The following is a 16,017-nucleotide window of genomic DNA, read 5'->3' as shown; positions in this document are numbered from 1 at the left end:
TTAAATTGAAGAAACAGTCCATGTCCAAAAACCCCGGAGAAACACTGAAAGAATTCTGGTTTTTAAATTAGCATATTTTGAACGAATTCAGAATGTCTAAGGTGGAAAAGAAACCAACCTTTCTATAAGAAAACAATTATAGAAAAAGAATTTTCTTACACTGTATTCATGTCTCCGCCAGCAATTTGTGACGACTTCATTTAAAAGCAGCTAAGGAGAACGACGACACTATTTATTAGATGGCACATTCAACGAGCCAATGTGCCAAAATGCGGGTATAAACAATTATTGATTATTTAATATCGGAACCGAGATCATATAAGTTAATTGATTAGTTTTCACACACTTTTGAAACACAAATTATATGCTTTTTTACTGCAGACAAGTTGTTGTCCCAAAAGACAGCAGAAATCTTCCAATCACGGCTGGGNTTTTTATATCTCATCTTTGTGAAAAGTGTGCAGATAGAGGGTATTTTATTGAATATAAACCCTCGATGTTTAAAATATATACAAATTTTATTTCAACGTATACAAAAAATAAATCTACCTACGTTACAGCACGGCGGGAGACGGGGAAAGGGGGGCCGGGGGGCCGCGGCGTAGTGTAACGTGGTATGGGGCGCTGACGCGGGCCGCCGCGAAGCTAAACAAATTTAATGTTTGAAAGAGAAATAATGTCAATGGATTTTATTTCGTTTTTAAAAAGATAATAATGTCAATTGACTTTATTTCGCACCAGGGTGGGAAATAAAGTCAATTGACCTTATTTCCATTGACCTTATTACCTGTCACCCAGCTCTTCTACCATATGGTGGTAGGGCATGGCTTACAACCATGCAGAGGTGGTAAACGAACTCTGCCATTGGCCACAGTGCCTACCCACCTTTTTTAAACAAATAAATATTTTTTTTATATAAATACATACATGCAAACATACTGGTCAAATCATATGTCATCATGTAATTCGTTTATTATATATTTAAAAAATCTCGTCTAAATCCGTTCAGTAGAGTGGTCAAAATATCTCGACTTTCCTTTATACTATGTATAGAAGATAGTACTTTAAAATAGGTGGCAACACTACTCAAAAAATTACAGTTTTTATACATGCGAAGGCTATGCTCTTTCATTTGGTATCTCTTTCTTTATCCAACGAACGGTGAAGATCTTATAGTTTTTAAAAAGGTGGCAACCCTACTCAGAAGTATAATACATTATTATACATCTAGAGGGTAGTGCTTTTCTAGAGGCCGATCGCTTTCATTTGACACCTCACTTTTTGTAATCCAACGAACGGAGCAGATCTTAAAGTTTTTTAGTTTATGTATAAATAATTCAAATTTGAAACAGCCCGTATAAAGAAACCCAGCCGACTTTTAAGGGCCATTCACATACAACTTTCCTCGCTTTGCTTGACAGTTCAAACTTTGACAACAAAGCGTGAAGCGCAGAAGGTATGCTACAATAAACGCTTTGGCAGCTTTTGCGTTCTCCTTTTCCTCCATATTTTTTATCTGTAAAATAGATAACAATATAATAATATGCATTAATAATAGCAATAAAAATTACTATTTACCCTATTTTTGTTATTAAATGCAAATGCAAGCGCACGAGAAAAGATACATGTAGACAGCTAATTGCCAAAGCGGGCAAAAGTTGAGAGTTGCCCAAGATTTTGCTTCGTTTTGCTTTGCTTTGCTTCAAACGTTTTTTATGTGAGCATACTCATGCATATGCCTACAGCGATCTTATATGTCAAAGCAAAGAACTATCAAGCAAAGCGAAGAAAGTTGTATGTGAATCAGCCTTTACTTCTCGTTTAATGGGGGATGCGTTTATACGTGTTTTCCATATATGTAATAGTTACTTCTATATTGGCAGTAAGCTAGCTTCTCAATGTGTAAGCATTCCGAAATCAGAGCGAGACAGTCTAGTACTGTTTTTGTCAATGTATTGTGTACTTGAGTGCCGTTTTTGTAAATGTGTTGTGTACATGTTTATTTATAAACGTATGTGTTCCTTTTCTTTCGTACGTGTTTATTGATATATCTGTACTGTAGTGTTTTCGGACGGTACTAGCTCTTACTGCCAATATAGGAGTATTACATATATGGTGTTTTCTAACCGATGCACACTGGCCGAAATTGGATTTTTTTTGGCATAAATTCAAGATTTTTATAGCAATATATTCTTGATATCAGTTATTTTTCTAAAAGTACATATATCAACTAAGAAAATGTCCCAATAACAGATTTGAAGTTGCAACCTTGTGCTCTTAGTTTGCCTTCAAAGTCATGTGTCTGATCAGCTGTTATTTTGCCAGATTTGGAGCAAAACTATTAGTACACTTTAAAGTCTTGTGAACGATTGTGTTATTATAAAAGAAAGAAAATCAGATATGGATAATGAAGGTCAAAGTATGTTCAATACAGTGAGTTAATGGTTATATCGTGTGTGTGTTAAATGTTGCTTTTATTTAATATATTTGTAGTGCANGCGTTGTTATACAGGTAATTAAGCAAACGGGGAGGTATATAACTATTTATTGTATGTACATATGTACCAATGTGAACATATATGTCGCGGTACAATTTTCTAGCATTGCAAACTTTCCGAAATTGGATTTTTTTGGCATAAATTCAAGATTTTTATAGCAATATATTCTTGATATCAGTTATTTTTCTAAAAGTACATATATCAACTAAGAAAATGTCCCAATAACAGATTTGAAGTTGCAACCTTGTGCTCTTAGTTTGCCTTCAAAGTCATGTGTCTGATCAGCTGTTATTTTGCCAGATTTGGAGCAAAACTATTAGTACACTTTAAAGTCTTGTGAACGANTTATTAGTAAATTTTAAAGTCTTGTGAACGGTTTTGTTATTATAAAAGAAAGAAAATCATGTATGGATAATGAAGGTCAAAGTATGTTCAATACAATGAATTAATGGTTATATCGTGTGTATGTTAAATGTGGCTTTTATTTAATATCTTTGTAGTGCATATTTAAAAAATAATACTTAAAAATATGTTTGTGTTCCGTGGAGTAGAACTAGCAAGCTGACAAGTTATTAGACGAGCTAATAATACAAAAATGCTTACTAATAATTAGATTTTATTGGCCTAGTAACAGTTTTTGCTTGCTCATTTTTGCCCATTTTAACAAAATTTTAAATTTTTAGTGAAGTTCGAATTTCCACATGCAGAGCTTCTAACTATTTGGTGTAGAAATAATAAGAAAAAAGACGCGATAACAGAGTATATCTTTACCAGAATTGGGAAATCTCTTTTAAGTATTGATAAAAAAAGAGAAATACGCAAAAAAGTAGCAAACTTTGTCGCTTTTACTACACTAAATTTACGGAAATGCAATCGACAATTGAATCGACTGAAGGTAACGCATTCACAGTGGTTATCGGGAAATATAATCATAATTGTTGACAATAATAACACAAAAAAGCCCAATAATGTAGGACGACCCCATTTAACTTATAATGACGCTGGACCCCGATTGAAACGGAAATTGGCTAGCGATCTTTCGAATGAGCACGATACTTCGCTAGTTGTANCGCCCAAAAGGTTAAAACAAAAGCTTTGTTCAAAGGATCCAATACCAATATCTCCAGATGGAGCCCTTGCATTCTTGCTCGATAATTCATATACTAAAAAACAATATAACAGCATGAGAGCTTTAAATAAACAACAACACTGCAATATATACCCAAGTTATGACAGACTTGTGGAAGCTAAATTGAAATGCAGACCCCTTGGAATAAGCATCGATGAAACTGTCGCTCAAGTTTCATTGCAGAATTTATTGGACCACACCGCCAAACGCCTAATTTTAGTACAAGAACAAGTCTTCATTAGTTTTCCTGAAATCGCTGAACTTAGGCTTATTGTGAGCTATGGATTTGACGGGTCGACTGGCCAAAGCACTTATAAACAAAAATTTGCAAATGATCCGTATGCTCTTGATCAATCTTTGTTCGTTACCACAATTATACCTTTAAAACTGAGTGAAATTTCAGGAAGAGTGATTTGGAATAATTCCACTCCACAGTCTGTGCGGTTTTGCAGACCACTAAAAATACAATTTATAAAGGAAACAAGGGAGCACATTTTAATGGAAAAAGAAGACTTGGATCTACAAATAGGAAATTTAAAGCCATTTATTTATACAGACTTCGGCAACCGAAATATCACGGTGTTCTTTGATCTCCATATGACTCTAATAGACGGAAAAGTGTTAAATATCTTGTCAGGTATTAAATCTTGTCAATTATGTCCCATCTGTGGAGCAGGACCTAAAGCTTTCATGCAAACAAAAGACGTAAACTCTGCACATTTTAAGGCAAGGCCTGATAAACTGAAGTATGGCATTAGTCCCCTTCATGCTTGGATAAGAACCTTGGAGTTTGTTCTTAATGTGTCATATAGGATTGAAGTAAAAAAATGGCAAATAAGAGATGAAAATGATAAGAAAATTATTGAGGCCCGTAAAAAACTTATTCAAAAACGGTTATGGACGGAAATGGGACTTCATGTGAATAGACCAAAGCAGAGCGGTAGCGGAAACATGAATGATGGCAATACTGCCAGAAGAGCTTTCTCAGATGTTACGCTATTTTCTTCAATATTAGGGTTTGACACCGACTTACTGCACAGTTTTCACATGATTTTGATCGCCATTTCTTGTGAATACGAGATTAGCGCCCTAAAGTCTAAGCAGTACTCGGAAAAGACATATTCGTTGTATATGGAAATGTACCCGTGGTATCCGATGTCACCGACTCTACATAAAATTTTAATACACGGTGCACAAATCATCGCAGCCTCTGTAGTGCCCCTAGGCTGTCTTGGTGAAAGTGCTTCAGAATCCCGCAATAAATATTATAAGAGCGACAGGCGATCTCATGCTAGACAAAATAGTAGAACTAATAATATGGCCGACGTCTTCCAAAGAGCAATGGGTTCCTCTGATCCATTCCTTTCAAGCATATCTTTAAATAAGAGACAACAACAAAATCAAAAGAAAAAAATACCTAAAGAAGTTATTGAACTTTTGAAAGCTCCAAACGTTGAACCGCATTCCGACCATTTAAATACATCAGATTGCTCAACGGACACCGACTCTGATGCTGATTCTTTATGTGACATTGTGCTGCCATTTGATGTTCAGTTGGAGGTAGAAGAATGTTAAATATTAACAAAAAATACGTAGATATATGTACATATGTATGTATATAAAATTCGTATGAATAAAATTGTTTGTGGTTCTTATGAATAAAAACTTCGAAAGTATTTGCTTATTATAGCCGATTTGAAGTAAAGTTTTAACAGGTGGCAACCCTACCAAGAAATATAATATGTAAATGCACATCTAGAGGCTAAGTCGTTTCATTTGACAGTGACGGTGCAGAACTGATGCCTACGCTTATTATGATTGAATATAGTAATTTTCTTAATAGGTGGCAACCCAAGAATGATAGAATACAAGATTGCGCCAATCGAGCTGAGAGCAACTGGGTGTGACGTCACATTATTATAAGAATGAGAGTGTAAAGAATAATTTTGAAGAAGAAGAGGAAGAAGCGAACAAGTGGTGCGAAATAGTGATGTAAAACTAGGTTGAATTGTACCTACTCTTCACCTTCAATTTGAACGTACATCGGTACAAGCACATTATTTGGAACGTAGTAAAATATTGTTTCATGTAAGTCCAAAAGTTGTTATGGTACAGAAGGACGATGTAGTCCACCAACTATCAAAAATATATGCACATAAAAATACATGTTTACTGTTTAGGTACGTGTATCTACTTTTAGGTACAACTTTTCGGTATAATATGAAAATTTAATATTCATCACTAGTGCGAAAAAAGTATAATGTGACGTCAGCGAAAGGGTGGATGCTGTCAAATCGAGAAAGAGAGGATTAGCGGTCCGCGGAAGGCGCCACCTTTGTTTCGCTGCATCGTGGTGGCAACCCTATTAAAAACAAAAACATTAATAGTTTTCTATGGGCCAATGCCTTTCATTTGACACCTAATTTTTTGTAATCCAACGAGCGGTGTGTATCTTATAGTTTTTTAGACAGGTGGCAACCCTATAAAAATTCTAAATACCAACGGTAACTCTCCTTTCTATACAGAGTATACTATAGAAAATCTCGTCTAAATCCGTTCACTAGTTTTCGATATTAGCGCGTACAAGAATCTCAACTTTCCTTGAAACTATGTATAGATGATACAGAGGAGGGTGACAGGGCGTAATAATGATCTGATCGGCCCAACCTTCTTACCCTAACTTGCTACTAGCATGAATATCGTGTGTACCGATTTTGAGGACGATACCTTTATTTTTCGAATTTATGCCAAAAAAAATTCCATTCCGGCCAGTGTGCGATGTGAGAAATAAAAAAGCGATTTGTAAACAAATTCGAGTCAATACACTTTTAAAATCTGAGCGTATTGAAATTTGGTTTATGCATCCGTTTTGATTTACAGCGAATTGGGTCAAAGCGCTTTATGTGTCGGTATAAACAAACATATGTATATATGTTATTTTACAGCATTGGCCCCGATTTAGCTAGGTAACCCATGTTCACTTTGTCAATGTATATAATATCAAACATATAATCCTTAACATAGTCAAATAACAGATGGGGGTAGATATTTGTAATATTGATCTCGCACTATTTTTAATTAACTCTATTTCTAACATCTTCATTACAGGTGATTGTTCCGATATAGCAGACGAGATGTCAGCTGAGAGCAGGGGTGAGTACGAGTTGGTACAAACAAAGCGATTCCAATATTTTTTTTAATACTACCCGTAATTGCCTCGTTACCACGTAAATCTCGTAAGCTCAATTAATTTCGCATAGAAAACCGGTTTATTTATGAGTTTTATGCGGTTACAAGACGTTTACACATGTAGAAGAGCTAGTATCGCCAAGATGTCGAAATTCTTCGACATTTCATACACTTTTAAATTTTGCTTGTCATTAATATTGACACCTTTATGCGAATGACGATTTTGAAGTCCACCACCAAAATTTATAGCGATATATATAGTATCAAATTCCACTACCTTATTAGAAGTGGTAACAGATATAAGCGATATGGAAATCGCACTTTGTATGCGAGGTGCTTCATTTCTAGTGTGACCAACTATTTCATAGTTCAATGAAGTACAGCTTAGATTGGGTGAAGTTAACGCCGCGAGCCGATACGACATTTCGAATGCGGCTGATTTCGATACCTGAGAGCTCAGTGTTTTTTCAGGAGTGCGAGGCAAAATGCTTGCATCTTAGCCTCGCGAAGGTTGGACTGTCTAAAAGAAAGTGTGGAGATGATTCCATTTCATCTTCCTCTTGACAGCTGATACAAAAGGATCAGTTGAAATTCCTAGTCTCACCGCACGAATACCAATCGCACAATGGCCTGTCAGAACCCCCATCGCAATCTCTTGTGAGGTAACGTGTTTGAAAATGCCCTATAAAAACATTTGCTGCAGAAGATAAACGTCTTCTTTTCCTTTTTTGTGTCACAAAAGGACCCGGTTTCCCTTAGCCTAATAGCAGTTCGTGCTGCGACAACTCTGGCTGCAATAGCCGCAGGCGCCGTATTCAACATATGTCTGTTAAGCGCCAGTGTAGGTGTGGTTCCTAATGCTCCACTAGTTCCTGTTTTACAAGTGCAGCCTTCTCTAGTCAGCCTTGAAACAATATAGGCCTAAATATGGTTTCCTAGTGCTAATGCATTAATTTGGCCGAGAGACCTCACCTTTTACCGATCGCTCCCCTACCAGTACAAAGCAAACGACACCTTTCCTACCCTTGCATTTATTATACAATTATTCATCTTTATTCTGTCTATGATTTACAATCTTACAGACTAGAAATAGGCTAAAAAGTATTAAAAGTGACTAGTATGTGTAAACTTACAAAAAATAGGTTTCGAGAGATGATTTGAAAAGACTTCTTAGAAACGAAAATTCGATATCTAAGCTCTTTGAGATATTGTTAAATTCCGCAAGGCCTCGAAAAATAGGCGCAAAAAATGAGTAACGGCGGGAACGTAAAAGAGGATGCGAGAAAGAAGAGTTCTGAGAGGCACATTAAAGGTAACCTGCTCAAGAAGAGATGGGCAGTCAATGAAGCTAGAGATAAGATCGAAGATGAATGAGAGCAAATGGGTACGCCTTCTATTTTCCAACGATAGCAAATTTATTAGTTTACACTGGGAGTAATATGAAGGAATCGGATCTGAGAAGTTAAGAGAAGCGAGGGCAAGTCGAATAAACACCTTTTTAACTCGTTCAATCCTAGAAGCTTGACAATTATAAATAGGGCTCCATATAATAGAGGCATACTCAAGTTTAGATCGCACTAGGGAATTAAATAAGGCTTTCCGAGTGTAATGGTCTCTAAAATCTTTGGCATATCTACAAATAAATGCTAAATTACTATACACTTTTGGAAGTAAATGACAAACGTTATTTATAAATGAAAAATTCGAGTCAAACACAACACCAAGATCAACAAATTCGCTAACATAGGTAAGCTGATGGTTTACGAGGTAGTAATTTGAAGTAAGGATATTTTGAGATTTAGATAAGGTCATCCTAAAGCACTTTTTACATTCAAAAACAGTTTATTATATTCACACCAATCTAAATCTTCCTGAAGAAGAAGAACATCAGATGAGGTGGTTATTCTACGAAAGAGTTATACTTCTAAATATCATCAGAAAATACTGAAAATTCGCTTCAAATAATACGCCCTTTAAAATACCTTTAAGCAAGTTTTTTGTGCAGTATGTAATAAATAAATAAACTTTTTAAAGTTTCATAAATTGCGTTTTATTTACAAAAAATTTACAAAGAACTCAATATTTTCAACCGGCTTCAAAAAAGGGGAGGTTATCAATTCTTCGGAGTATTTTTTTTTTATGTATGCCACCGCATCACTTTGGACCGCGTGAACCAATTCCAATAATTCTTTTCTTTTTACCAGAAAGATGGTACCTGAAGGGTCGTCCCGTAATTTGGTTTAGATCCGATCATTAAATCATGAAAAAATTAACGGTACTCCTAAATTTGTATTTGAGAATTGAACCCCAAAACCTACCCCTTGTGCGCGCTAATGCTAAGTGCTCATATTTACTCAACTTTAAACACTTTGTGTGTAGTTTTTCTCTACGTGACAAATTTGGTATGTATGTAAAAGTAAACAGACAGTGTTTAATTTTGCACACACTAAGAGAGAAAACTGGTTACCTCTCTTTATGTGCGTAAATTTTAGCAAATATTTTTAAGAGGAAATTTTAAACATTTTATGTGTAAACTGTGAAATTGTGAACAGTAGATGTTTAGAACTCTAAAAACAAATTTGAAATTTGTTCTACGCCACACATATGATAAGTAAGAGTAAACAAGCAGTGTTTAATTTCATTAACACGGTGTGTAAATTTGCATTCATTAAGAGAGGAAACTGGTTACCTATCTTAATATGCGCAAATTTAAACAAAAATTTTTTAGAGTGTACAAAACCATGTTGGTGCTCAATTATTCTTTTGGCAAGAAAAGAGAGTTTAAAATGTATCAATTTTTCGAATAATTTGGAGCAGAGTGACAGTTTCGAAATAGGCCTAATATGTAATGTATGGGTAAAGTAGCCAGTTGCTCAGAAAAGAATTCAGACATAATGCAAATAAAACTTTCATAAGAGGCATTAACATCTTTTGAATTGAAGATACCACACCTATTTACGTCCTTTAAAGCCAGGGTTAAGACGTCGTAATCTGCATCACGAAAATTGTAGGAAATCCTATTATTTTGCCTCAAGGGAAGCTTATCAAAAAACTCCAAAGAAATGATAAGGGGATTATGATGCATATCAGGATAACATATCGGAGTCTTACATTCAGTGAGGTTAGATACCAAATTTTCGTCTACAGACACAAGATCTAATAATTTAGATAACTTATTGAATATGCAATTAATTTGTGTAAGATTAAGGCTATCAGTATCTCGGTATTTCCTATAAGTCTGGAAAATGTTGGAATCAAAGTATTCTTCGTTGAAGAAATTACTATTAAACCAAGTTTCCACAAAGATATATTTGTCATAATCCACACGTGAAGAACAAAGAAAGACTTCTTTAGCTTTAGTGCGCATTCCACCCATATTATGGAAGTATATATTCAGATTTTTGGATGTATATCCAGCATTAGACGGTATAACACTATTTGGAACTTCCTTGGTTAGCTTCTGGTAGAAAAAATTTAAAGGAGCGCACAATGATATCAGACGGCCACACATTTGGATTTAAGATGTGAAGATGTCAATCTTAAAGCTCACGCTCCGAAGACTCTCAAGTGGAGTTCCTTTTTTTACTAATTTGTAGCAGGTGAGGCGTATACTATCGATCTTTGCATGTATCTACGCAATGCGTATGTATCTACGCAATAAGGTTTTCCTCAGATACAGTCGGTTTAAAGGAAGAAATGTGCAACCATTTCTTCTTAATGACCACATCCAGATCTGTATTATCACTACGCCCATGAACAATGTTTATGCGTAGCTTATTAAAATTTCGCTTATTTAAATTTCGGACAAACGTCCAATCGTCACCATCTTCATTACCGGCCGCAATAGCATCATCCGATTTATCTGCACTTCGTTTATGTATGTTGCCATGTGTTCCATTCATACCACTTGTAGTTGACATTGTACTAACAGCATCCGGCTTGGCAGATGAAGATTTAACAGGAGGAACTCCGGAAGAAACCTTGAACTTGAAACTGTTACTGGCTACCTGACAGCACACTGCAAGTTAACGTACCGATTGATTGAAGGGTCTTTCTGTAGAGACTTACTGAAGGTTTTGTGGGCCGGTGAAGGAAACCCCAGAGTATATTCTATGTGCCTATCCACGAAGCATGAATAGTAGATTGATGCACCTTGGAGAAGGATTGACTTCTCCATCTAAAATTTGGAACAGGGCATCATCCAAAGTGCTGAGCTTTTTAAATAGCCTAAGGTTGGAGCGATTACAATTAGGATTTAGCACAATATATCTTCTTAAGTCGCAACGCGGGTATCTCCGACGAAATAATGATAATATACTCACTTGACACTCGGGTGTTTTGACGGCGAAAAAGGATGCGTGAAAAAGAATTGCGAAAAAAGACGCGTAAACATGGATTCAACTTCATTCCGGAAAAACTGTTTGGGGAATTCGTATACTCGCAAACATAGTTGACCGCGAAATAAGTTTTCTTCGTCTTTCTTTGCCCTCGCCTATGTTAAGAGTCCTTCTTCGCCGAAATTTTTTACGCCTCTGTTTTCGCTGTCAACTTTTGAGCTCGCGTCTTTATTCGTATCTAATGACGATATGTATGTATGTACAGTAAAATGAATCGCTATACGCAGTTAATTTGTTTTTATTGTACTATCTGAGTTTTAGTTTTACTAAATGTTATGTTAGCTATGTTTTTAATAAATTTGAGATTGAAAAAAATATTGAAACTCAAAAAAATGTTTGGTAGGTTTTGGTTGGTTATGGTAGGAGATTTTGGTAGGAAAAAAAAATGTGTCCGTGGCAACGCTGATTAGCGGCAACAACAGCATTAGCAGTACGCGGTGTTGATGGCTTCGTGGTGGTAGTAGTAACAGCAGGCTAATTGACAGTGCAATCTGAGACAGCATTTGTGTCCATGAGGCCACCAACTTGACGCACAGTATTATAGCCATTCGAAATAGTATTAGTAATAATATTCGTATTAGTATTAGACAACAAAACAGTATCAGCGAACGACGAGCAAGATGGTCTAGTACAATGGTCGGCAAAGCTGACTCACGTGAGCAGTACGCTCATCACACGGATTCTTAAGGTCTGATTATGCATACTTCGCATAACTTCGCACAACCATTTGTACCAGTGCAATATAAATGTAACTTAAGAAAATATGAAGCAAAATTTAAACTCAACAGATTGCTAAGTTTTTAAATGTTCTGCTAATTTCTGGGTAATGGAATAAAAGCAAAATACGTGCAAAGTACATACGAAATTACAGTTTGGAGTTTATGCGAAGTTGTGCGAAGTTATGCGAAGTGTGCATAATCAGACCATTACGCTCTTCAAATCAGTGTTGTTCAGACAGCAACGAAGCAACATAAGCGGAGCTACGTTGGTTATTTTCTTAGGCGACAGTAGTTGCTTACATATGTATGTACGATTAAAAATTACCTTTAAAAAATAATTTATGATTTCAAATACTTTTGGTGAAATGCAATGCCTAACAGATTATATGCTTTAAGAAATGAAGTATTGCAGTTTTTACAACTTGAGAATTTGGTCGGAGTAGAAAATTGTGTACAAGCTTTACAGGACAATGAATTTATTTTGGATTTGGCATTTCTCTCTGATGTATGTAATCATCTAAATGAACTAAATTTAAAGTTACAAGGAAAAGAAAAAACATTACCCAATTTATTTAAAATAGTTATTAATTTTCAAACAACTTTATTTTTACTTTTAACTGAAGTTGAGTCTGGAGATTATTCAAATTTTCCACAAACCCTCAAAGTTATTGCCGAGACTAAGATCCATAAAAAACATGATCATGCTAAAATTTTAGAAACTCTTTTCTTCAATTTGATGACAGATTTAAGGACTTCAAAAATATTCACCATTTCATAGTTCTCTTTGAAAATCCTTTCAGTTGTGATGTATCCAAATATGAGTTTAAAATTCAAGTAGAATTAATACTTCTGCAAAGTGAAATGGAATTTTTTAATGGAGCCGACATTATTGGGTTCTGGAGAAATTTAGATAACTCACTTTACCCTTAACTCAAAGAAATTTCTTTCCAGCTTTTATCGTTTTTTCCTTCAAGTTACTTTTGTGAGCAAATTTTCTCTGATTTAAAATTTGTCTGCTCTAAGAAACAGATTAAAAGCGNACCATTTTTTATGAAAAATGCAAAATAAGCTTGCAAATCGCAAAAAACCTCAAAAAAAAAAAANATGCATTGAAACCGTATTTTAAGTTTTTGAAGTTTTTTATTCGCCTTTTATTTTGTAAAGCTAGTCTACAGTTCTCAAGAAAACCAAACCATTCGTGTAAAATGACGTCCAAGAACTTAAAAAAAAAAAAAAAAATGGTAAAGTACTTTTCCAACCAACAGAAATAATGAAAAAAGTTCTTTTGATTTCTGTTGACAGCAATATTCAAAGCTAAACGAATAGCCCAGTAAATAAGACTTTTTCTTAAAAAAAATTTGTAACAGCGATTTTTTGATGCAGTTACTTCTATTTTACACGTAGATCATGGATCTACAGTCTCGCCCCTAAATTTCGTTTGGCAACATTCCGCCATCTTGGATTTTATGTTTTTGGGGTTTTTTTGCGATTTGCAAGCTTATTTTGCATTTTTCGTAAAAAATGGTTTAATGCAAGTATATGTATAGAAAATTTAATTTGTCACATTTGTTATATAGAAGATTTTTTTAAAATAACATTTTTTTATTGTAAAAAATTAGCAAAAACTGCGAAAAAATTTTACATTGTCACGGTTTTCGCCATTTTTTGGCAATTTCGGTTTAAAATAGATAGCATATTGAAATTCCAAAGTTGTAGAGAATTTTATTCTTCACAACTTTTATACCTACATTTTTTGTACGACGCTTAAATCACGGCCGGGCACGCGATAAACATAGCGATGTACGGGATGCGCCGTAAAACTTATTTCCACACCTTCATCTGCTTTAATTAAAAAACACGTTGCCCGTGGATTAGGCCTACTGGGGAAACCACGTTAAAAATCGCGCCGAAAAACTCTAGCTTAGCGGTGGTGTGGAAATAGTTTTACGGCGCATCCCGTACATCGCTACGTTTATCGCGTTCCCGGCCGTGATGTAAGCGTCGTACAAAAAAAATTTTGGGAAGAATAAAATTCTCTACAACTTTGGATTTTCAATATGCTATGTATTTTCAACAGAAATCGCCAAAAAATGGCGAAAACCGTGACAAAGTAAAATTTTTTCGCAGTTTTTTGCTAATTTTTTACAATAAAAAATGCGGTTTTTAAAAAACCTTCTGTATAACAAATGTGGGAAATTGCATTCTCTACATATTTGTGTTTAACCATTTTTTATGAAAAATGCAAAATAAGCTTGCAAATCGCAAAAAACCTCAAAAAAAAAAAAAAAATCCAATATGGCGGAATGTTGCCAAATGAAATTTAGGGGCGAGACTGTGGATCCATAATCTACGTGTCAAATAGAAGTAAACTTCATCAAAAAATCGCTGTTAAAATTTTTTTTAAATTTTCCTACCACATTTATCAAATTTTAGTAGTGTAGCAGGTGTAGATTGAAGAGCAACAGATGACAGCGATGTAGGCGCAGTAACAGAGGTGTATGTTAGAGCTGGGATACTATCGATAGTAATATCTATTGTATCGATAGTTGAAAACTCGCACCACTATCGATAGTTTTTGAAAACCATCGATGTCGGTTTTTAGAGAAACTTCCCAATATTTCCTCACATCTCTTCAAAACTTCATGGCTTGAGGCTAAACTCAATTGTAAGTAGAGGTAAAATTCTAAAATATTCATACATTACAGGGAATCACATTTTTAGGGAAATTTAAATACATTGGTGATGGCGATTGGGAAAAACGGAGAAATACTTGCAGTGTGAAAAAGGTAATGAAATGTATATAAAAACATAGGTGCATAAAACATGCATGAGTAAGTAACTGCGTGTTTTTTCTAAAATATGAATTGACAATTGAATATTGCATTGTAATACAGATGCGAACGATAATGCGGTTGCAAGCATAAATATCTCCGACTCTCCAGATGAAGAAAACAATGTGGCAATAAAGCCGCGTAAACAAGGTTCGGTAATATGGAACTGCTTCAAAAAATGCAAAGCAAATTCCAGCGCGAAATGTTGCTCGTGTGGCAAAATTTATAAAACAAGTGGAAATACATCAAACCTGTTTGACCATATGAAAAGGTTTCACCCGACTCAGCTGGAAACGTCAAATTCTAAATCTAATATTCATAGGTTCTTTAAACCAGCAGAATCTGATTCGTACGGGTATTATTCAGTGAAAAAGGCGCAAATTGATGCTGCGTTGGCGCGCATGATGGCCGTTGACGTGCAATCTTTTCGCGTAGTAGAAGACAAAGGTTTCCGCGAACTTATTGCAGCTTTGGACCCTCGGTACAAATTGCCATGTAGACGTTCTTTACAAGAAGTTCACATGAAAAATATGTTTTCAAGCTTACAAAAAAAGTTAAAGGTACTTGTAGCCAATATCGCGTGCTGCGCAATCACCACGGATGGCTGGTCTTCGCGAGGTAATAGGCATTATCTTGCAGTGACTCGTCACTTGATAACAAGCGAATTAAAACTACAGTCTGCAGTATTGTCCACTACAAAACTGCAATCAGATGAAAATCACCCCGCAGATAATATTGCAGGGTCATTGCGCGCTGTATTAGGGTCTGATTATGANTTTTGCGATTTGCAAGCTTATTTTGCATTTTTCGTAAAAAATGGTTTAATGCAAGTATATGTATAGAAAATTTAATTTGTCACATTTGTTATATAGAAGATTTTTTTAAAATAACATNACTTCATGGCTTGAGGCTAAACTCAATTGTAAGTAGAGGTAAAATTCTAAAATATTCATACATTACAGGGAATCACATTTTTAGGGAAATTTAAATACATTGGTGATGGCGATTGGGAAAAACGGAGAAATACTTGCAGTGTGAAAAAGGTAATGAAATGTATATAAAAACATAGGTGCATAAAACATGCATGAGTAAGTAACTGCGTGTTTTTTCTAAAATATGAATTGACAATTGAATATTGCATTGTAATACAGATGCGAACGATAATGCGGTTGCAAGCATAAATATCTCCGACTCTCCAGATGAAGAAAACAATGTGGCAATAAAGCCGCGTAAACAAGGTTCGGTAATATGGAA

At 35.2% G+C, this 16,017-nt stretch overlaps 2 protein-coding genes across 2 annotated transcripts in view; both read left to right on the top strand.

Moving 5' to 3' along the window:
* Positions 1-3,322, top strand: part of LOC108367362 (uncharacterized) — a 5,933-nt gene extending 2,611 nt beyond the window's left edge. Inside the window, exon 3 of the mRNA XM_017621966.1 lies at positions 3,311-3,322. The gene's annotated coding sequence lies outside the window, so the exon portion shown is untranslated. The remainder of the gene's footprint in view (positions 1-3,310) is intronic.
* Positions 1-16,017, top strand: part of LOC108367308 (Zinc finger protein ush) — a 628,184-nt gene that overhangs the window by 148,403 nt on the left and 463,764 nt on the right. The window contains exon 2 of the mRNA XM_017621901.1: positions 6,736-6,780. Within this exon, the coding sequence (XP_017477390.1) occupies positions 6,736-6,780 (45 nt within the window). The remainder of the gene's footprint in view (positions 1-6,735; positions 6,781-16,017) is intronic.

The sequence above is a fragment of the Rhagoletis zephyria genome, unplaced genomic scaffold, assembly GCF_001687245.7.
Source record: "Rhagoletis zephyria isolate East Lansing unplaced genomic scaffold, Rhagoletis_zephyria_1.1 Rzeph_scaffold_00043, whole genome shotgun sequence".
NCBI lineage: Eukaryota > Metazoa > Arthropoda > Insecta > Diptera > Tephritidae > Rhagoletis > Rhagoletis zephyria.
The sequence above is the reverse complement of the archived record's forward strand: the minus strand, read 5'-3'. Positions and strand labels throughout refer to the sequence as shown.